At 41.9% G+C, this 22,868-nt stretch overlaps 1 protein-coding gene across 1 annotated transcript in view; it reads left to right on the top strand.

Annotated features, from left to right (window-relative positions):
- PCSK5 (proprotein convertase subtilisin/kexin type 5) overlaps positions 1-22,868 on the top strand; it is a gene marked incomplete at its 5' end in the record, with an annotated part of 415,527 nt that overhangs the window by 154,367 nt on the left and 238,292 nt on the right. Inside the window, 2 exons of the mRNA XM_005868347.2 lie at positions 83-255; positions 18,156-18,368. Coding sequence (XP_005868409.1) covers positions 83-255; positions 18,156-18,368 — 386 coding nt within the window. The remainder of the gene's footprint in view (positions 1-82; positions 256-18,155; positions 18,369-22,868) is intronic.

Below are 22,868 nucleotides of genomic sequence, written 5' to 3'. Positions count from 1 at the left end.
TCCCCAAATGCTGTAACCCCGGCAAGTCTTGGGCTGTTTGGGTGTAAGCCTCTAATGAAGCTACTTCCTGTCTGTCCCCAAGGAGTCCGAATGCTGGACGGGGATGTGACAGACATGGTGGAGGCGAAGTCAGTCAGCTTCAACCCCCAGCACGTGCACATCTACAGCGCCAGCTGGGGCCCCGACGATGACGGCAAGACTGTGGACGGCCCAGCTCCACTCACCCGGCAGGCCTTTGAAAACGGCGTCAGAATGGTAGGTTTCCTGCTGCGTCAGTGGGGGGTGATTCTCACGTGAAGCCATCTGTGAAACGGGGGGGTTCTGATCCCCCAGTTCAGAGGGTTAAGTGCAGCTCATAGATGGAGCCAGGACACAGATTAATGGAAAGAGATGCAGAAGCTTTGGGATTGGATGTTGTATCTGTTCTGCAAATGAGTTAAATGATAGTTTCCCTTGACAAGAACAGAGGTGTTGCCTGGCCAGTGTTGCTTAGTGGTTGAGCGTGGAGGTCCTGGTTCGATTCCTGGTCAGGGCACTTGCCCGGGTTGCGGGCTCGGTCCTCTGTGTGGAGCGTGCAGGAAGCAGCCAATCAATCATTCTCTCTCATCATTGATGTTTCTCTCTCTCTCTCCCTTTCCCTTCCTCTCTGAAATCAATAAAAAGTATATATATATTAAAAAAGGACAGGTATATTTGGACACTTAAATTTATTCAAAGGAAATACATTCATTTATATGTTAATGTTACATTTGGAGAAATAAATTCCTGGGACTGAGATTCAGAAGTGGAGATATTGAAACTCTCCATTTGGTGTGCATAGATCATCCAGCAATGCCTAAGTATCTCTCTTTTGCGGTCCCTCCCCTAGTCCCACCTCTGTCCCAGGACAATATTATTTTTATGCTTGCCCCCAAGTTCCCTCCCTAACTGGGCAGCTTAACCCTTGAGGTCACTTGATTTCCTCGATTCCCCCCAAAACTGACCACATAATCTAATGTAATAAAACATCTGCTTCAAATTATAGATCTTAAAAAATCCTGCTGCCTTCTAGTTACATGAAAAATAAGGGTGCTGCGTGCATGTAATCATGGAAGGAGGTGGGGTCCCCAGAGCATCTCCTTTCTTGTTCTTTCTCATGAATGAAACTTTGGGTGATTTAAAGCATCCATTTTAATCATGATCTGGGCCTAACCTTTCCTTTCGTCATCATCTATCTCTCTCTTTTTTAATGTTCTTATTGATATTTTATAGAGAAACATCAACAAGAGAATTACATCATCAATCAGCTGCTTCCTGAAACCCCACCCCCCACCCCCAGGGGATCCAGCCTGAGGATATGATTGTAGAGCAGGGGTGGGGAACGTCATATGAGTCCCGGAAAATCATTTGGTCTGGCCCTGCCAAAGCATTAGGGGTCAGTTAATTAAATGTTTGACCAAATGTAGCAGGCTAATTTTTAAGTTGATAATTTTGTATGGCCTGCAAATGATGATATAAATACCAAATGGCTCTTTGCAGAAAAAGGTTCCCCACCTCTCTTTTCGGGGGTGGGGGGGGGGAGGAAAGGAGAGAGAAACATCAATGTGAGAAACATCAATTGGTTGCCTCCCATATGCGCCCCAACTAAGGATTGAACCCACCACCCAGGTGTATGCCCTGACCGGGAATCAAACCTGAAACCTTTTGGTGTATGGGGCGATGCTCCAACCAACTGAGCCACCTGGCCAGGTCCTATGTGATAGTTTAAAATTGCTCTGGCCTATGAGGTTTTAGCTAAATCGTCTACAAAAATATAACAATTGGAATTTATTTTTTCCATTAAATGTGTTGAACTCTCACTTTCCAGACAGTATAGATAAAGGAGTAAAGAAGGCATCTAAGTTTTATATGCAGGATATAAAAGTCCCAACATTCTAGCAACATGACACACACAGAAACAAGATTATTTGAGCTAAGGATAAGGGTCATCCTATATAATAAAAGGCTAATATGTAAATCAACCAAATGGCAGAATATCCGGTTGCTATGATGTGCACTGACCACCAGGGGGCAGATGCTCAATGCAGGAGCTTCCCCCTGGTAGTCAGTGCGCTCCCACAGGGGGAGCACCGCTCAGCCAGAAGCTGAGCTCACGGCTGGCAAGTGCAGCTGTGGCGGTGGTGGAAGTGCTAAGGATGTCCAACTGACGGATGTCCCTGGGAGCGGGCCTAAGCTGTCAGTCGGACATCCCCTGAGGGCTCCCAGACAGTGAGAGAGCACAGGCCAGGCTGAGGGACCTCCCCGTCCCAAGTGCATGAATTTCGTGTACCAGCCCTCTAGTGCAGCAGTTCTCAACCTGTGGGTCGTGACTCCTTTGGGGGTCGAACGACCCTTTCACAGGGGTCACCTAAGACCATCAGAAAACACATATATAATTACATATTGTTTTTGTGATTAATCACTATGCTTTAATTATGTTCAATTTGTAACAATGAAAATACATCCTGCATATCAGATATTTACATTACGATTCATAGCAGTAGCAAAATTACAGTTATGAAGTAGCAACGAAAATAATTTTATGGTTGGGGGTCACCACAACATGAGGAACTGTATTAAAGGGTTGCGGCATTAGGAAGGTTGAGAACCGCTGCTCTAGTGGATGAAATAAAACCGGTGACTGAGAGAGGACAGAGCTGCTGCTTTGGTTAGGAAGGTGGAGAGTCTTCTTTGAGGAAGTGATGCATGAATGGAGACATAAATGATAAAGGCCAATCATGTGAAGAAATGTGGAAGGAATGTTCTGTGCAGAAGGAATGGCAAAAGCAAAGCCCTGGGAGTGGAAAATGGTGTGGGAGACTCACAGAACTGAATGTGACTTTGGACTTTGGGAGCATCATGGACAAAAAGCCGGCAGCGGGAGATGGGTTGGAGAGAGGCAGGGGCCAGCTCAGCAGGGTCCCTACACCATGTAGGATGTTTGCATTTTATTCTGTCATAGAAAACCATTGGGGGTTTTCAGCAGAGTCCTGGCCTGGTGGGATGCACAATTTTAAAAGATCCCTGCTTTGTAGAGAATGAATACGTGGGGTGAGGGATGGGGAGGCAAGAGTGGAAGGTGGAAATGGGCTAGCAAAGTTGATAATGAGTTGGACTAGGGTGGCAGCAATGTCAAGAGAACCCAGAGAGATCGGTGGCAAGAGAGAGACGCATAAGTATCGAGAGATTTTCACAAGGGAAATAAATACATTTTGCTCGGGGAGTCCAAGTATTGATTGCATCCATTCCTTCTTCTTGCTAATCAAAAAATGTGGCAAATATTGGATTTCAGAATGCTTTCTGTTTGTTTTACTATAAGATAAGCATTTGGCTCAGTAGAACGTAACACTGTTTTTAAAGACTTTAACAAAATCAGAATTGATTCAATTTATAGCCCCTTTAGAATTAATGTACCAAAATTGCATTAAAGAAACTATGTTGAATAAACCGTGTCACAATTGACAACTTGCTACACTTCCAAAGGTTGCATTTTATGTGGTGCTGAGAAGCTATAAAATTAAGTGCAAGAATTAGAGGCATATAATTTGGGCTGCATACACTTGATGATGATGATGATGATGATGATACAGCAAAAAACATTTAACATTTGCCATTCTATTATACTCTAGTCACTCGGTAAAGCCCTAAAATAGGTAACTTTTAATCTTCACAATAATCTTATAAGATAGATACTGTTCTCCACAATTTTACAGAAACTAGATATTCAGCAAACCTAAAGAAGTCAGAACATGGGCCTCTAAGAAATCCAAAAAGTTTTTTTACATGTTGTCATTTCTATTGTATTTGTCACATCTGACCTCCTTCCTTCAGCTGTGACCACATATTCTAGCTTTCCTCCTGTTACTATGGTGAATTAATTGCTCATGCTCTACCTTTGTCCACCTCCTCCATTTCTTCACTGATGCCACCCTTTCTCACTTCATCAGAGATACTGCCCAATTAATTCTCTTTTCCTTCATCATCAGAATCTCCCTCTCAACTGCATTATTGCCATCCACACACATTCATACTGTTAAACTCCTACCTCAAAAGAGAGGAGAATTCCTCTTCTGTCTCTTTATATCCTCCCAATTATGGTCTCATTTCTCCTTTTCCCATTAGAACAAAATTCCTTGAAAACTTGGTTCTTACTTGCCCTCTACAAGCTCTCTTTTTCCATTATCTCTTGATGCCACTACATCAGGGCTCTGACCTGTCACTCCCCTGAAGCTGTTCTTGTCAGGGTCACAGTGACCTCCTTATGTAAAAACCCAGCGCTCTTGTCTGAACTCTCATATAATTTGTACTGACAAGGAGGCCTGCCTGCTTCTTCCCACCTACAATAGAACACACATGTACTCCCAACCCTTCAGAACCCCCTCTTGCCAATTATGATCCTGCCTTTTATCTGTTATTATTTACTTGTTGATTAATTATCTCTTCCAGAAAAGCCCATAGTTTGACTCTTTTGTGCTCTGTGTATTCCAAGTACCTAAAACAGTGTCTGTTTAGGAGTTAGTGAACGAATGTATAAATGAATGTGTGGACGATTTCCATGCCAGTGTGCTGCATATACTGAATGAATTTACTTAAGGATCACACTTGCACTGTTTTTGATTAATAATTTGGAAATAAATATTAGCATATGTGGTGTAGTCTGGTGATGAATGTACCAGACTCTGGAGTCAGACTCTATTGGGTTCTAATACTTTCTTACCTTGCTCAAGTGAAGTAGCCTCTCTGAGGATCAGTTTCTTCCTCTATAAAATGGAGCTAAGTGCTAGTAATTACTTTTTAGGACTGTTGTGAGGATTATGTGATTCATGCCTGTAAAATATGAGGCAGAGTTCCTGAAACATAGTAAAGTCTCTAATTCTGTTACAAATTTTAATCATTATCACTACTGTAAAGGCAAGGGTAGTAAAAGTGAAATACTGATTAATCATGCATAATACTGTAAAAAGTCTTGATTGTTCGAAATCTCTGGGTTTAATCAAGTCCATACTGCTGAGTGATCCTTTGGGAAGGCAAGTATATGAACTTGTGGTTATTATTAAGAAATGGACAAAATAAATGGGACAAACTATTCAAAAGGGTATTTTTAAAAATTTAACCCATAAGACACTAATTAATAAAATGCTAAAAACGAAGGGGGAGGAATTTTGCTGTCCAATTACTTGAGAAACACCACTCATTATATGCTCCCTTAGGAAATTTTAAAATATATTAAAGGCTCTGAGAACTCCTGCAGTAAATTTTAACTTTATTTAATCCGTATTCTAAAGCGTAAACACACAGAAGCTTTTATTTTCATGACTTTTTTTTTGAATGGTTGTTAAATTAATTTTATTTTAAATTATTTGGTGCTCCTTTATGAAAATTCAGCAAAACTCACTAGACTTTTAGAGTCAGAATGTTAGAACTGGAAGTAATTTTAGTGGTTGAGTTGCTTTTACCAACCTTTCTTTATGTATTTACTTGTAGATGTTATTACCATCCACCCATTCTCCCTTCCTAAACTTGTGATTTCTTCTTTTCATCATCCTAGTCATCCAATAAGTCTTTCTTTCCTTTGCTACTCCCTAAAAGTCTATGGAACCTGCCCTCTTGTCCTCACAGTGGGAACCACCATCTCTCATATAGATTTGGACAATAGCATCTTTCCACAACTTCCATCCTCCCAGCTTGAGCTTCAGCTTTCAAACTAGCATTATTAACACAGCCACCGAGGTATTTCTTACATGTAAATCTTCTTGTGTCTTCTTATTAAAATTCATCACTGCCCCGGGTGACCAACAAGGGACATTCTAAGCTTCTAAGGAGGGAACATTGACCTCTCACAATTTTACGAGGGGTCTCAGCATCACAATCTGACTTGTCATCTTGAGAAAGGACAGTTTAAAAGTCACTCTCATTCAAACTGACAGGATTCTACTTAGCATGGCGATCCTTTGGCCTGGCTCCTTGGTATGACTGGCCAAAACTTCCTGAGGGGGCAGTTCTAAATAGGAAAGCAATTTTATAAAGGAGGAGTCAACCGACAATGTTTCAGATACCGGTGACCCAGGGTTTGGTGTCAGAATGAGAAGCTAATTGCCTAAAGTTTTCTTTGACAGAGTCTTCATTCATTCATTTATTCGTGATTGCATTTAGGAGACATTCCCTGGGCGGTTATAATATTCCTGTGCTAAGGTGACAGTGAAAGATGAATAACACTCAGCACTTGTCTTTGGGGAGCTCACCATATAATGATGAATCGGTGTTCCAAGTAAGATGCAAGCAAACTCCCAAAGTCCCTTCAGTGAATAGATTCTGATAAGCAATAAGGAGGACAGACTAAAACCACACAATAACAGAACTTACTGGGCACAGCCTAGTAGCCTTGCAGTCATCTTTTTTGTCCCATTTGGGTTATAAAACTTGAATAATAATTGGTGCATTTGATATTCATCTGCAGGTATCTAATGCATTGACAACATTTCACAGTTTCCTGACAAGTGTCTTTAATAATATCCTATAGAAAATGCTCAAAAAACTTGAAATCAAATCTTTTCCTTTCTCATAATCAGAAAATCATATGTTAAGGTTACCAGTACATCCCTTATTATTTTATTCCATAAGTTTTTTTGAAGTACCCATGACATAACATGCTCTGATTTGATGTTAATCTTTTATTTGAAGAAATCATCTAGCTCATTGTAGATATTGTAGGATCACAACTTAGAGCATTGGCTTTGTCATTTTATCTACAAGTAAACTTTCAATTCCACATCACTTTGAGCTTTTTAGATTTTGGGATTAAAGCATTCAAATGAATTCAATACAGAACCAATGTCCAGAGGTGGGGAACAAAAGTAGGTGAAATCACAGTCACTGGCCCCTAATCTCCTTGTTGGAACTGTGTCCTTTATCCCACTTTTCAATCTATTCAGGGGTCCATATGGAAACGGGACAGTTGATGACCTTCTATTGACACATGCCTAGCTGTTGAGTCTCTTAGGAGGTCTGATTAGTATATTTGCTGAAAGCACATGGTTGCTTCACAATCACAGATTGTCTCTACTACACACATGTAGGTGTACGTGCATGCACACACATATTTCTGTACCCGTAAATAAAAGGCATATGTTCATCAGAAGGAGGATGAGGAGAAGGGGTGTAATGAGCTTGTATAATAAAAACAGTAGCAATAATCATAATAAAATGAACCTATTCCTTTTGGGAAGGATATGTTTTTATCTGATATAGACACCCAGCTGTAACAGGATTGGTACCAGTTTACATTTTAATAAATGTCAGATTGCTGTTAAATTGGTTGGCAAATGTTGTAAAACTTTGGAATGGTATACTTGTAGGCAAAGATAAACAAGAGAGTTTATTTCATGTTGGTTTCACTTAATGAAAATTGACTTTAACAGGTTTGTTTAAAGAACCCTCCCTGAGGAGTTAACTCTATGCGGATGGAACTGTTTAAGAGTTTTAACAGAGCTATGAAGTGACTCGCTAGTGGACCCAATAGAAGATTATCCATTTTGGAAACAAAGAAATATATGTCTTTCATAAATTCTGTAATCTTCACAAAGTTATCTGATAACCAGATGTCAGAGTTAGAGTACTCCGTTATTGTGAACTGGGATGCATTTCCACGGGAAGGAGCACAGATCTCTTCTAGTTTTGTGTCGGTGCAAATGTCGAAGATTTATTATCACCTTGTTTTCAGTTCTAGTTGAGGGATCCATTCTTAACTCTGTGACTAGTTTATACTAACTGCTGCAAATTCCATTCCAAATCCCTGCGTTCTCCTTATGGCTTAACCAGCTATCAGTAGCAGTCCTCTTTTCTCTTAGTTTGCTTTGTTCTATTTATAGTGACTGCTGGGCCGCCTGGGAGTAAGAGAAGTCCTTACCACAGGTCTCGTTCTGGTCAGGTCTGGATGTCCCTGTTTTATGGGGAAGATACAAAATCATACAGGAATGGGATTAGGCCAAGTTAAGGTCTGTTCCAATCCTGAGTTTCTGTGATTCTAAACATAGATTTGAGAAAGTTCCGAGGGAGGACAGACTGATACATTTTCTGCTACGAAACATGGCAGTAACTGGAAAAGAAAGGCCACTCTGTAATAAACAAGGATAAATTGAACTGAGTTGATAATATCATATGATTTAAAAGTCTATGTGGCTTTTATTGCAGATTTGTTTTTTCACTTAACTTGAGCCTAGAGTCCTCATCTTTAAGATGAAAACAATCAAACTTAATATTCAGGATTGTAAACATTATCGTGATTTCTAATTCTGATAGCCACTTAAGTTGGGCATCGATTAATTTTCATCGGCCCCAACCAAGTCTCTAGATTTGGAAACTAACTCTAGGCAAAGTAGACAACCTGGCCATTAGAAAGCATGGCTGTGATTCTGACGTGGGCCTGTCTTCTCCCAAGCCCGTGCCCTTGGTCACCGTGCTGTGTCGTACCTGCTCCTCTCTAGCGCATCCTGTGGGCCTGTCTGTGCACACTCAGCTTCCAGCCCACAGTCCTCTGCAAGTGAACACCACCACAGGGACCTCTCCTTTCTCTGAACTCCTAGTCCAGTGGTTCTCAACCTTCTGGCCCTTTAAATACAGTTCCTCATGTTGTGACCTAACCATAAAATTATTTTCGTTGCTACTTCATAACTGTAATGTTGCTGCTGTTATGAATCGTAATGTAAATATCTGATATGCAGATGGTCTTAGGCGACCCCTGTGAAAGGGCCGTTCGACCGCCAAAGGGGTCGCGACCCACAGGTTGAGAACTGCTGTCCTAGAGAATTTATCATCTAGGCATATTCTGAACTTCACTACTATATTGTCCCTTGGATGCAGCCTATGATGTTGTAGAAAGTACTGGCCTTAAAGTCGCAGAGACCTGGGTTGAAATCTCAGTTAGGTTTCTCTAGAGTTTTGACATGGGACAAGAAACGAAGTTATCAGAGCTTCTGTTTCCCTCAGAAAAGGCTATGATAATACTTTATGAAGCTGTCGTGAAGACTGACTGAGATCTCTCACGTACAGTGCTCAGCCTGACTGCTGGTCTCCTCCCCGGAGGAAGGGCCCCATCGGATCCATTGTTAAGAACCCCAAGGTATTCATCACAGAGTCTTATAAATAATATTAGCCTCATATTAATTGTAATTTCCCCCCCAAAACATGATCTGCTTTAAATCAGGATTGTGTTTATGGGAAGAAAATGTAGAGGGTTGATTTTTTCTGTATTATGAGCTACTCCGCAAAAGGTCAAGGTTATTGCTTAGTGGACTAGAAGCCTGTGACAGTCAAGCCCCATTGGTTTGCTTTGGACAGGGGCAGCTTGCTTGTTGCCCTTTCAGAGTTGAGCTGGCCATTGGAACTAGTCCCTCGTGAGGTATTCTGTCACCTAAAACTAAGTTAAAAAGGAGTATAAACGTTCATTATTGCTGGAGTATCCTTCTATCCTTCTTTCTAAGTGCCTTTCGAAACATTTACAATAAATTCCTTTCATACCCCTTTTGATAATGTTTTTCTTCTCTATGAAAGGACTTTTTTTCAAATTTATCTGAATAATTTTAAATTAATTAATATAGATATCAGAAATAGCCTCAATTTCACACACCTGGCTCTCCTGAAAGTCAGATAATTTCGCCTTTCTTCTTGGAATGATCTAAGATGTAGAAGCTTTTGGCAGGGATGTCCTTTTTTTCCCCCAAAATGGGATTCCTGGGATGGTGGCTGCACCCAGAACAGTGGTGTCGGTACTCTGTTAATTATTGATTGTTCTTACTGCAGAGAGGATATGAGATTCACATGCACTTTTTTAGCTGCTTGGAATGGGGAGTGAGATGCCTAATCTGCATGTTCCTCCTCCCAGCCCGTGTTACAGCCCCCAGGACACAGGAAAACATCTGGATCAGGGCTCGGAGCTGGGAGGGCTTTGGGAGAGACCAGAAGTAAATAACCTGAGTCTTGTTGAGGCTTTAGTGAGTCAGATGAGGGAGACAAGGTTTGAGAAAAAATGGGGAGTTGACCAATATGAATTGGCCACAGATAGAAAATACAAAATAGGTAATTATATTGGGATTGTTGATTTAGCAAGAGATAGGGCAGGAGGAGGTTTGGGGGTCTTTTCCTGTAATCCTCAGTTGTTAGTTAAGCAGTATTTCCTAAACCATGCTGTTCAGCATTTTTAGGAACACCCAGTGTCAGTACTGGTCAGTGAGGATCAGCAATGGTTGAGGTGAGACAGAATCCATCTGGTCCTAGCCCAGCCACTAAGTGGTTCTGCTTACTTCATTTCCTTATGTCAAAATTTAAAATTTCACTGCATGAATCTCTCGTGTGTCCAGCTTTAAATAATATCTATAGCACTTTATTCAGCTCCAAATGTTTATTATGTGAAGTTCCTAAATGTACAGAACATCTAAAGGTTAATAGGAATCAAACTCTTTGCTTGAAAGTGTATTTACTTCCCTTTGTAAACACACCTGGTTTTTATTTCCTACTAGATACTCTACTACGCTCTGTCCATGAAAGACTGGTTTCCTTCTTCCAGATATACTTTAAAAATAAACAAAGAAAAAGAAACCCCACTGTTGTACTACTGCTGTCAGGAGCCTAGGGTCACACCACTGTGCACATCGGTGATAAAATTTAAGAAGCTGCATGATGTGTGCAAACCCTCCAGTGCCACCCCTTCTGAAGCAAGGGCAGCCCCCATAACAGGGGTGATTCTCCCAGGCCTCTGCCCAGTTCACGTGCTACGAATTACGTCCTGGCAGATGTGGCGGATAAGCAACTCAATGTGTTTGTTTGTTTCTTTCTTTCTATTCACACGATAAACATAAAATCAGCTTTTCATCAGGAAGCTGGGTCTGGGGAAGTTTTGGGTTTCCAGCATTCATTCATCAGTCTTCACACTAGTCTTTGGTCGCATTACTCGACAGGTCTTTTAAAAGACCAAGCTCAAGTCACCTTTAGGTTCCTTGAATTCAGTGCATCGTGCTGCTCGTTCATGTACTAGAACATGAATGATTCCGAGAAGAGACCCTAAATGAAGGTTATAAGTGGCATTTAAACCTTTATCGTTTTACCAGAAATGCTTGCAACTATCGTCACTCACAGCAGATCCCATAATTATCATTAGGTTCTCTATTCCTTTAAAGCAGAAGTCAACTGCATTTGGCCTGCTTGGGAAGCAAATAAATTGAAATTTCATTTGTGCGTGGTAAGATTAATATGATCGCTAATAACTGCAACCAGTATTTTCAGTGTATTATTAAAAAAGCCAATAGAACATTAAAAATTGCTTAATGTGCATGACTTGGAGACCTATTGTGCATTCAGCAAATTAGATTACGGAAGATCTGACGTGAGGTGGATGAGATGGGGAGGAAGTGATGTCACATGAGAAAGGACAGGAAGACAAAAATGAGAAGAAATAGATTCCTCTTCACAAAAGAGTCCCTTGCTTCTTTCACATTAAGTACTTTAGAAAAAGATGCATTTGTATTTTCCATCTTTTTTTCTCATCAATCATCCTCTGGCCGGCTGAGTAGCATAGAATGAGAATGGTGAAGACTCCACTCCTGTGGCGTTTTTGCACGTCCGTCTGTGGATGTTCAGACAGTCCCTCCAAGTCTGATTTCCTGCTACGTGGGCAGCTTTGGCCGCAGACAGCAGGAGGGGGCGGGGGGCAGCAGGCCAGTGGAAGGCTGAACATCAACAGGTGTTGGTGGAGGACACTCTCCTGTGTTGGCTACCTGTTGAAATCATCTTTGGGGAGCTGTTACTTTCTATTGTTAACCATTTTCAGTCTTGGAATTTTTGCTTAGAAACAAGTGGAATTACCCAAGCTGTTGACTACACTGAAAACATCACATAAGCCAAAATGGATGACAGTTTGATTTTAAAGTATATACTCTTGCTCTGTTAAGGAATAAGATTTATTTTGGAAATGCTTGTCAGAATGTCCTTGAGCTTTAGAAAGATGAGCAGTTCTCTCCATGTCTCAGCTGCTGAGTAGTTGCAGGTGTCCTTGCCTTTCTCCGACCTCTTCCAGCCTGCAGCCCCTGTCTCTCTGAACCGTGTGTGGAAGAACCGCATAGATGGTTGTGCTCTTTGCTCACAGAGTCAGAAAAAGCTGGGGCTGGTGAGGGGTTTTGGGGAACTGGGTATTCAGGCTGTTCTTGGAAGATATCACAATTAAGTGAAAGTTGCTTTATTGCTGGTATTGCTCTAAATTAACTAATATATATGAAAACATCTAGCATAGTGTCCAGCCACATTTCTTTTGTATTATAAGAAGTCTCTGGGCACTTACTCATGGCCCTTTAAGAATACTTTCTACACAATATGGGATAATAAAGTAATGTTAAAATACCAAGTAACATCTAACTGCATTGGTTGAAAAGTTATCACACCACTTTAAAGAAAGAAATTTAGTTCCATCAAACTCTATAGCTCTCAAAACCTGGCTTGGGGTGCACAATTTAATTGGTAATCTCGCATAAAGTAGCCTTTTCTGACCTCCTGAACCACAAGAAAATCCAGTTCCTTTCTAGCCTTTAATAAAAACTCTATGGGGTATCATAAATTGATCTTTGTAGGGCATACATAAGAAGAAACACATGCACAATTAAATATAAAATGAAAGAGAGTATTTAGAGTTTGGTCAAATGGGTCCTGTGTGGATTTCACAATATATTTTGTCTTATGTTAGTTTACTAACTTTTAATTTAGCACTCAATTAAATTGGAGGGTTTTTTTTCCCCTCTTTTCATCCAAAGCCATATTTAAATAACCAATTATAATCGCAATACATTACCGAACTAAAAAATGTTATTTCCTACACTTTGGGAAAATATGTGTCTCAAGATTCTTTTCTCTTTACAGTATTCTGCCCACCTTCTCTTCTCCCTATATCCCGCATGAAGGTTTAATTCTTCAATTACTTTGAACTTTGGGGGAAATGTCCAGTTGTTGTTGTTTTTTAACTAATGTTTTGGTTTTCTGACGATTGCACACTAATGAAAATGCCCTGTGCATCTGTAGTAAATAAATCTTTGAATTGCTAATTGTTTCAGATTAACCTCATAGATCTCTAGCAGCTGTTTTTATGGCATTTTCAGCACACAAATCAGTCTGTTCATTCCTGGGTCTTTAATCATAAACCATAACACACATGCATAAAGGTCAGGTTGACTGGATAGAATGGCGGCAGCATCAGTTTATTCTGTAGATCCATGGGGGGCAGGTCATCCTTTATCTCCTCCTCTCACCTGTATTAGGACACTCGGGCTGCCATCACAGGGTAACAAAGACTGGGTGGCTTAAACCACAGAATGGATTTTATCCTAGTTCTGGAGGCTAAACGGTTAGAAGTCCAGCATCGAGGTGCCAGTAAGGTTGAGTTCTGGTGACACATCTCCTCAGTTTGCAGACGGTCGCCTTCTTGCTGTGTCCTCACATGGCCTTTCCTCCTTGGGTGTACTTCCTGCATCTCTTCCACTTCTCGTAAGGAGAACAGTCTTATTAGCTTAGGGCCCCACTCTTATGGCCTCACTTAACCTTCATTACCTCCTTAAAGGTCCTATCTTCAAATACAGTCACATTGGGGGGTTAGAGCTTCAACATATGAATTTGAGGCTGGGGGATACAGTTCAGTCCATTACACACCTTAAGGATGATACCTGATCTCTCCCATTCCACCCTCCATACCCCTTCTCTCGAGGTGCTCCATGCTGAGGGATACTGATCTCTGTGTCCTGTATGGTCTCCCAGGTCCTCTGGCTCTGCTAGGTTTTGGCCAGTGGGATGGATATGGGAGAAATGGGGGAGAGAGGAGGAGACTGGGTCTCAGGATGTATTCCTCTGCCGCCCCCCGCCCCACCGAAAGGCTGATATGGGTTGGTGTGTCCCCTGAGCAATTTTCAACTCCTGTTATCCCCTCTGTCTCCAGCTCCAGTGACTTCTCTCTCCCCAGCTCCTTGCAGGCCTGGTGCAGGGGATGGGTTATTGACCCAACACTGTCCTTAAGAGTTTCCCTTCACCATTGCCCAGTTGTGAAATAATTACCTCAAATCATCTGTTTGATACAGGATGTCACCTCAGACTGGAAGGGACGTTTCCAGGGTAGCAGCATCCCACTGTCTATTAACCAACTGTTATCCCAACCCAGGGGATCTCCACAGGGCCCTTAGCAATGCCATTGTCCTCCCGAGTGGTGTCATCTGTGGATACTGCCAGAATAGAATGACTTGAGGTCATACTTCTGAGGGAGCCCTTGTGAAGTTGGGATTTTTAGGGGGGCTTTGAGGTCAGAACCTATGTCCTTCCCTTGAGGATACTCGAGAGAGGTCTGAAGTTCTGATTCTGCAAGTCTGGAGAGAACTTGGAGTCTGGTCTGCTCTTAGATCCTAATGCCATGCTTCAGTGAGGACTCGGGCGTTTCAGATAAACACAGCATAGCAAACATAAGTCCAAAAGAAAACTGCTGTAAGGGCTAAGGGCTCAGGCTTTGGTGCCAGTTGGATTTCAAGCTCTGGCTCTGGCGTTGGTCAGCGTTTCTGAGCCCCCATTTGATCATCTGTAAAATGATGATATAGACTCGCTTTGTGCAGAATAATGTTGAGACAGTGCTTGGCTCATATTAAGTGTCTATAAATGTTAGCTCTGTTGTTTTTAGCATACAGTGGACCTTTGTGTGTAAAACTCCTCTTGATCATAAAGTAAAATTGTCTCTTAAGAATTGGTCCTAATCGAGGAATAAATGTATTTGTATTTGTTTATAAAAACCATACACGGTTGCCAAAGGATGGTATGAAAATAAAATAAAAATCTTTCCTAAGCTTACCAAACAGGGTAAGTTCTGTTACATCGTCACTTTATGGTAGCTTTATGCATATAACCTTATGCACATTAACTTCTTTACATGCACATACATTTTTTCCAAACGGAGACCATACTGTATCATTCTGTATCCTACATTTGTCTCTACATCGTGAACATAAAAGTACCTCCTGAATATTTTCTTATTAAACATTCTTTAAAATTGAATTAGTTTTTAAAGATCTCTTTTGAATTTTATACACAGGCAGTCATAATTTTACATAGATATATAAATGTGTCATATGTGCTCTGTTTGTTTTGTGGTTTTACCTCTTAATGGTGCTGTTTCAACCAGGTGGGTTTTGCATTATTTCACGTGTTCTGTTGACCTGTTAGGTAAGGCTCTGATGTGACCAGGCTTCTTGCCTACAATACAGTCCCTTGGTGTGTGGTAGAGAGGCTACATTTTGGTGATGAACTGGAACCTTCCTTCTTTGGCTAAGATGGTCTATTTCTGAAGTCCAAGTATAAGTCAGTCACTAGAATTTTTCAATCTGGCCATCCACAGGTAATGAGGGGCAATTCCAAGATTGACAAACTATTGAATATAGTCCTTGGTGTATGGTGGCTTGGTCATTTTTGCATCTTTTTCTATATTTCATGAATATTTTAGTGGGAAATGGAAGGAAGGTAAACCAGGCCCAGCTGTCCAGGGCAGTAGCATCCAGAAGTTTCTTTTACTGTCTCTTCCTGAATTTGTCCCATTCCTGTGTAATCATATTGCATTTTTCCACATTGAAGGACAAAAGGAAATCCGTGCTCAAGTCGGTCAAATCATGTCATAAATATTCTGTTCCTTGAGGATTCAAGGTCAGAGACAGTTTATCACAGATACTCCGGATTCTTTGTGGTCTCTCTTCTTGGCTCTTTTTTCCAGAAATTCTAAGACAACATCCCAAATATTTTTCCCTACCCCTAGGACCAGAAGGTGAGGGCCTGGAAGGAAGAGTCTCAGCCATCCCTATGTGATTTTTGGTTCTCGCGTCCTAATTACAAACTAAATGTTAGGTTTGGTGAGGTGTCCTCCAGTGTGCCTTCTAGTTGTAAAATGGTGAGATTTCTCACAGACTCAGCTATAACTATTCCTATAAATATTCTTCACTTAGGCTTACCTCTGTTTCCTCCCAAGACCTCATCTTATAGAACCAAATAGTCATTATGCTTCAATATATCTATGTTCTACTTTTCTTCTTGATTATTTTATGACATTAGGGATAGCTTTAATTTATGCCAAGGTTTGGCAAGGAAGAATATGACTCCATCTCCTAGCTATGTAAGATCATGAGTCTGGTTGAAGATGTCATCTGCAATCAAAAATGTTTGAAAATTACTTCAGAATGTGCCCCCCTCTTAGAGTTTTGCAATGACCAACCACTATTAAAGACTGAGAAATTCTGCAGTAAGAGAACCTGTTTAATTTTGCTGAACTCAGAGTTTCCAAACATATTTGATCTCTTGATATCTTTTTATTTCTGGTAGCATCCATTAATAATCCTTAGTTATTAGTGTCCACACCATGCACAGGGAAGGCACAGTTCTAGAAGGAAGGATATCTGACTTTTCTTGCCACTCACTGACATGTCATCTCAGATAAATACATAACCTTTCTACACCTCATGCTCCTCACCTGTGAAATGAGGGTGCACAGTAGCACCCCCTTGATGGTGGATGTAAATGTTGGTAGCAATAGTATTTGACTGTGGTGATTGGTGATTAATAATATTACAATTCTGGGGTCCAGCTGTCTGAGTTCAAATTTTGTCCTTCCTTGTACTGGCTGTATGACCTTAGGAGCATTACTGGACTTCTGTACCTCAAATATTCACCTGTATGGTGGGGACACAAATTGCACCATTCTCACAGGGTTATTAGAAGAATTCATTCTGATTCACATAAAACTTTAGAACTATGTTTGGTCTATGGTAGGTACCTAATAAATGTTAGCCCTTATTATTGTCATCCCTAGAGGCCCGGTGCACGAATTCGTACACCAGTGGGGTCCCTAAGCCTGGCTTGCGCCCTCTCACAATCCAGGATCCCTTAAGGGATGTAGTGGTGCACAAAGAGGCAGGCAGCTGAGAAGGAGCCTGAGGTGCCACTGCAGTTCATCCTGGCCCCGCTGCACCTGCCGCCACCTCTCCTTAGTGCTGCCATGGAGGCGGACGGCTGCAGCTGTGCTCACCAGCTATGAGCCCGGTGTCTGGTGCCCATCGGTCAGCTGAGTGACACTCCCACTGTGGGAGTGCACTGACCACCAGGGGGCAGCTTCTGCATTGAGCATCTGCCCCCTGGTGGTCAGTGCACATCATAGCAACCGGTTGAACGGTCGAATGATTGACCAGTTGCCTAGGGTTTTATATATATAGATAGATTGGTGCTATTGGTGCTACTTCTATAACTGTGCCATTTGAGAAAGATTATTTTAGTTACTTATTTTATGGGTTTATTTGACTTATAACATTATATTAGTTTCAAATGTACAACGTTAATGATACAGTGTCTGTATATATTGTGAAATGTCATGAGAGTGAGTCTAGTTAACTTCCATCATCTCACATAGTTACCAATTTTTTTCTTGTGATGAGAACTTTTAAGATCTACTCTCTTAGCAACTTTCAAATATGTAATACAGTATTATTAATCACTAGAGGCCCGGTGCAAGAATTCGTGCACCAGTGGGATCCCTCAACCTGGCCTATGGGATTGGGCCGAAACTGGCTCTCTGACATCCCCTGAGGGCACAGACCAGGCCAAGGGAACTCACCGGTACATGATTGGGGCTGGGGAGGGACTGCACGAGGGCTCCAGGGCATGTCTGGCCCATTTTGCTCAGTCCTAATTGGCTGGACCTCATCAGCAAGCTAACCTACCAGTTGGAGCATCTGCCCCCTGGTGGTCAGTGCACATCATAGCAAGCAGTTGAGCCGCCTTAGCATATCATTAGCATATTATACTTTGATTGGTTGAACAGATGACTGGACAACTGGACACTTAGCATATTAGGCTTTTATTATATAGGATAGTCACCATGCTATACATTACAGTGGATTATTTTTGTTTCTACAAGTAACTCCTCTTACATCAAAACACAACTTAAAGTTAAACCCAGCATGTTATTAAAATAGCATCACACCCTCCTGCAAATATCTGATTGTGTCTTGTCAATTTTCATCTCTTCATCTAGAGCCTGGGATCCTCGTCTTCCATCATTTAACTTTTTAACATTTTGTCTTTGTGAACAGGGGCGGAGAGGCCTGGGCTCTGTTTTTGTCTGGGCGTCAGGCAATGGCGGAAGGAGCAAAGACCACTGCTCCTGTGACGGCTACACCAACAGCATCTACACCATCTCCATCAGCAGCACAGCCGAGAGTGGAAAGAAGCCGTGGTACCTGGAAGAGTGTTCCTCCACACTGGCCACAACCTACAGCAGCGGAGAGTCCTACGATAAGAAAATAGTACGTGCCATTTGCATGCCTGCCATGATGTATTTATTTATCCTTCACTTTGACATCCAGACAGAAAATCACAAATCCTTTTTTTAATACTCACCTGAGGACATGCTTAGAGAGAGGGAGGGAGGGAGGGAGGGAGAGAGAGAGAGAGAGAGAAGAGGGAAACATCGATCAGTTACCTTCCATATGCTCCCCGACTAGGGATCAAACCTGCAACCCAGATATGTGCCCTGACCAGGAATCTCACCAGCAACCTTTTGGTGCTCTGGGCAACACTCAACCAACTGAGCCACTCCAGCCAGGTGGGAAATCACAAATTTATATGCACATGTAATATATGGAAATAGAAAGTCTGATGAGCTGATTACTCAATACAAGTATTTGTAAATGTTACCCTTTTGTGGAAAAACCCTGTCCAGGTGATGACATTCCTGCATTTAATGTGGCCTTAGACATGATTACGCTTCAGTTATATGGAGGACAAATGAATGGTTCCCCTTTACCCAGTGAGTTAGTGGTAAGAAGGGACTGGAACCTAAATCTGACTCTGAGCCCAGTGCCTGTATCCCTGTGTCCCCACACTGCCTTTCAGCCTTAGCGTCAGGGCTTTGGTTTCCAAAGACAGCTAATTCAGAGTGAAAAACAAAAGTATAGGAGGAAACCCAGAATCCAGTTGGACTCTCTTTATTTAACGTGAACGAAACCTATACAAAAGATGCTTTTCTAATATTTCCTCACCAAGTTGGCCTGAGTGAAAAGCACAGAGTCCTGTGCGATCTCCTGCTTGCTAACATGCCTACTCTCTATGCAGACAGCAAAAGGATTGGTGAGAGTTCAGGTTGCAGGACCAGCCTGCACGGGTTTCATTGGGTGTTGAACTATTTACTAGCTGGGTAACTTTAGACACGGTACTGAATTTTTCTCTTTTAGTGCCCTTGCTTGTAAAGTGGGGACATTTAATAGTTCATAGTTTGTGGAGTTATTACAGAGATTATGAGGAAGTAAATAAAAAGTACTTTGTGTACTAGCTGACCCATTTGTGCTCCAGAAAGATCTGGCTTTGGGGAGGGGGGTACCCTGCATGTGCTGCTGATTCTAAATGTCAAACACCTTTGTACTTTGCTCTTTTCCTGATCATGGTTTTGTGACCTGTCTAGGGATTTGTCTTACTAAAGTGGAGTTCAGCTGCTATGCCTGCCACCTTTTAGCATTTAGCCAAGACCTTGCTCTCGGGTCTTATTGATGCTACATCTGACTTTTCCACAGCAGTGATAGGACCCTACCTCATCCATGGTGTTCTTTATTCATTTATGTTATATGATTTTATGTTTGATTTTTCAGTTACTTCTTAAGACCTTCTTTAGTGACGTTTTGCAGATTGATTTAAATAAAAACTGCCTACCCATGTACAGATCTCATCTGTCCCCATCTTGCCCTAACTTCTCTACCATAGCTAGGCTAAAAGATATACACATGGGTCTGCCTTTAAGCACCTCCATCAATCATCAGTAAACATAACTCTGCAATACACAGTGAAATATGAAAAGAGAAAATACAGAGATGAGTATGTTTTGAAGTTTCACAGCTTTCTTAATGGGATCGTGATCCTCTGTGATGTGTTTGTTATCTTCATCATGGAAATATTATAATAGAGGAATGTTCCTTCAGCTTTCAAAAATGAAGACATTGTTTCTCAGAACTAATGGTCAGTGTCCACTAGTAATAAGTGACATTGGTCAGTCCTGCATCATGAAAACCTTGACAAAACTCTCTGGACTAAGGAACCCCTTCTTATACCTCTCAAGTATGAAGGCAATTTGAGACAGACTCACCTTTGCTTCAAAGTAAATAGGCCCATCTAGTCCGATTTATCCCTGATTGCTGGGGTTGGAGGAGGGGTACTGTTAAATTCCATAATTGTCTTCCTTCAGGGAAACTTATAATCCAAAGGGTAAAATATCAAAAGGAAGGGAGGGTTGTCTGAGCCTCATGTAGGAGAAACAATGTGGACAGAGGGACCTCAAAATTGTTAGTTAGATTTAGTCCTTAGACTTGACCTTCCTGGTCCCTTCATCACTATTTGCTGTGATTGTGCAGTAGCTTTTATGACCCCCAAGACAGGGTGGTCATGTAGGATTCTCTCATGGATGGACAAATTGGTCCATTCGGTGGTCCAGGATAAGGCTTGAAAGGGAAGGTGGACACTGTGACATATCCTTGCTTCGGGTCCTGTACTTTACTTTTCCCTAGTTGCTGCTTTTGATGTCAAAACCTTTACTGACTCACTGTATATTTAACATTTACTCATTTCTAATTCGTATTTAATCTCTCCCGTTTTCATTACAGCAGCTTACTAGCAATTTTCTTTATCTGGTTCTCAGATTCTCTTATTTTGCTTGAATCTCCGGATTACTCTCAGTCGGAGAGGAAACGTGGGAGCTGTTTCAAACTATAGTCGTTAGCTTCAGACTGTGCAGGGGCTAAGCAGCCTTCACAGCGTCTTGGTTCCTTCATCTATAAAATGGAGGCAAAACCAGCATCAACCTCACAGATTCTCATGAAGAGAATAAGTATGAGGTGTAAGGTATTTACACAGCACCTGACGCAGCCAGTGGCTGGTACCATGGTTCCCCGAGTCAGAGTAGCTTTCTGCATCCTGCAGAAATGAAGCGAGGCTGGTCATTTTCCCAGCTGTTGTTAACAGAGGTGCTTGTTGCCCCCCCTCCCCTTCCCCCCCCCCCACCCCCGCGAGCCGCTGGGAGCAGCAGTTGGATCGGTTAGGCTGGAGTTAGTCCAGTGCGGGGGAGACCTCGACATGGTGGGAAGCTAAGGAGAAACTCACCCAGTTTCTACTCTATTCTTGGGTTCCTTTGGCGCACAACTCATCCTCCGGAAATTCTGTTTCTTTGTTACTAATGTTGTGGCCCCACCCCATCACAAAGAAACAGAATTTCCGGAGGATGGGGCCCAGAAATCAGGATTTTAAAAAGATTCCCAGGTGATTCTAATGTGCAGCCAAGGTTGAGAACCACTGCCATAAAGAAAGGCACTTTGATGGCGAACATGTTAACAGTGTGAACATGAATAGAGTTGGCAGCCACGTCAGCCTTTTATGGTCCAGCTGACCCCTTTTCCTTCTAGATGTCAGGATGACAGATAGTCCTGTGTTGCTCCTGGGACCTTGTCTTCATCAGGCTTTGAACCAGACTCAGGTGGCCCCTCGGAGATGCCCACATCCTGTTAGTGGCATCTGTGATGGAGTGTTACGGGGATGGCAATGTCTCCCTTTCTGCTCGGGGCTCTCTTCCCGGGGTCATTCGTTTTCTTTTGTCACTTGCAGCCTCTCCAGAAGTGCACACTCATCATTCCTCAGTCACAGAGCACCTTTGTGATCTGAACCAAGGCAGCTGCTGGGGACCCAGGAGAGAGGAAACATCTCCTCTCTGCTTCTCAGAAAGCACTTCTGTTAAATAAAGTGACCTTGTCCTCATCAAATGCCTTCTCGCGGCATGCAAGCAGGAAATCCTCGCCTGGGTTTCAAAACATAGCAAGGTCTCCATCCATCTCTTGGTTTCCTGCCACTACTGTTAGGATGACTGTGGACCTTGGTATTCCATTCATGCTTTAATAGATCCGATCGGGCAGGCCTGATATCATATTATTTTAGCAGATGAAGCACCAAAATATCAAGATCACTACAATAAGAAGCTTCTCTCTAAGATAAACAGAAACCAGTGGACATGACTGGTTATTATAAAGCCATGGTATGAAGTAATATTTTAATTAACCATAGTATATACATCTTAGTCCATGTTGAATATGTAATATGTTTATAGTGCTTTAAAATGTCCTAAATATAACATTGTGGTCCTCTAATGTGTGCCCCTGCACTATGTACATCGAATGCATGTCTCCAGAACACTTTGCAGAAAGATCAGGTGTTTTCCCTGCCTTACAGATGAGAGACCTAAAGCTCGAAAGGTTAAGAGAAACAAAGCTAGTAGGTGGTAGAGCCCAGATTCCAACCGAAATCAGATAGACGCCCCAAAATCCACCTTGCAGCCAATATGCTATCAGGCCCTGGACACTTTTCGGGGACACCCCGTATGGGGCTATATGACAATTGATGCCTTTTTTTTTTACAACATGGCCCACTTATTTTGACTTTCATTAGACCTTTTCATAACCCCCCTCAGACAATTGGTCCTCTTGCAAAAACCTAAACTCTTTGCCAATCTGAGTTGCTAGTGCCTGTAGCACAGTGTGGGCACCAAATTCCCCAAGCATATGCTGTTTTGTGTGACATTCAACTCAGGTCTCTGTCCTGGGAGAAGTGAAGTCTGTTAGGCCAGAAACCACTTCTTTATTAAGTCTGTTCTCAATTTTCACCTCAGAGAGGATATTCTTCTTCACCTCCCCTGAAACAGCGGCTCTTCCCTCCACTATACTCTTAGCCCGTTCAATTTTCTTTCTAGTTTCCACAGAGCTACTTAACATGAGATT

This window comes from Myotis brandtii, unplaced genomic scaffold (assembly GCF_000412655.1).
Source record: "Myotis brandtii unplaced genomic scaffold, ASM41265v1 scaffold266, whole genome shotgun sequence".
Classification (NCBI taxonomy): Eukaryota; Metazoa; Chordata; class Mammalia; order Chiroptera; family Vespertilionidae; genus Myotis; species Myotis brandtii.
The sequence above is the reverse complement of the archived record's forward strand: the minus strand, read 5'-3'. Positions and strand labels throughout refer to the sequence as shown.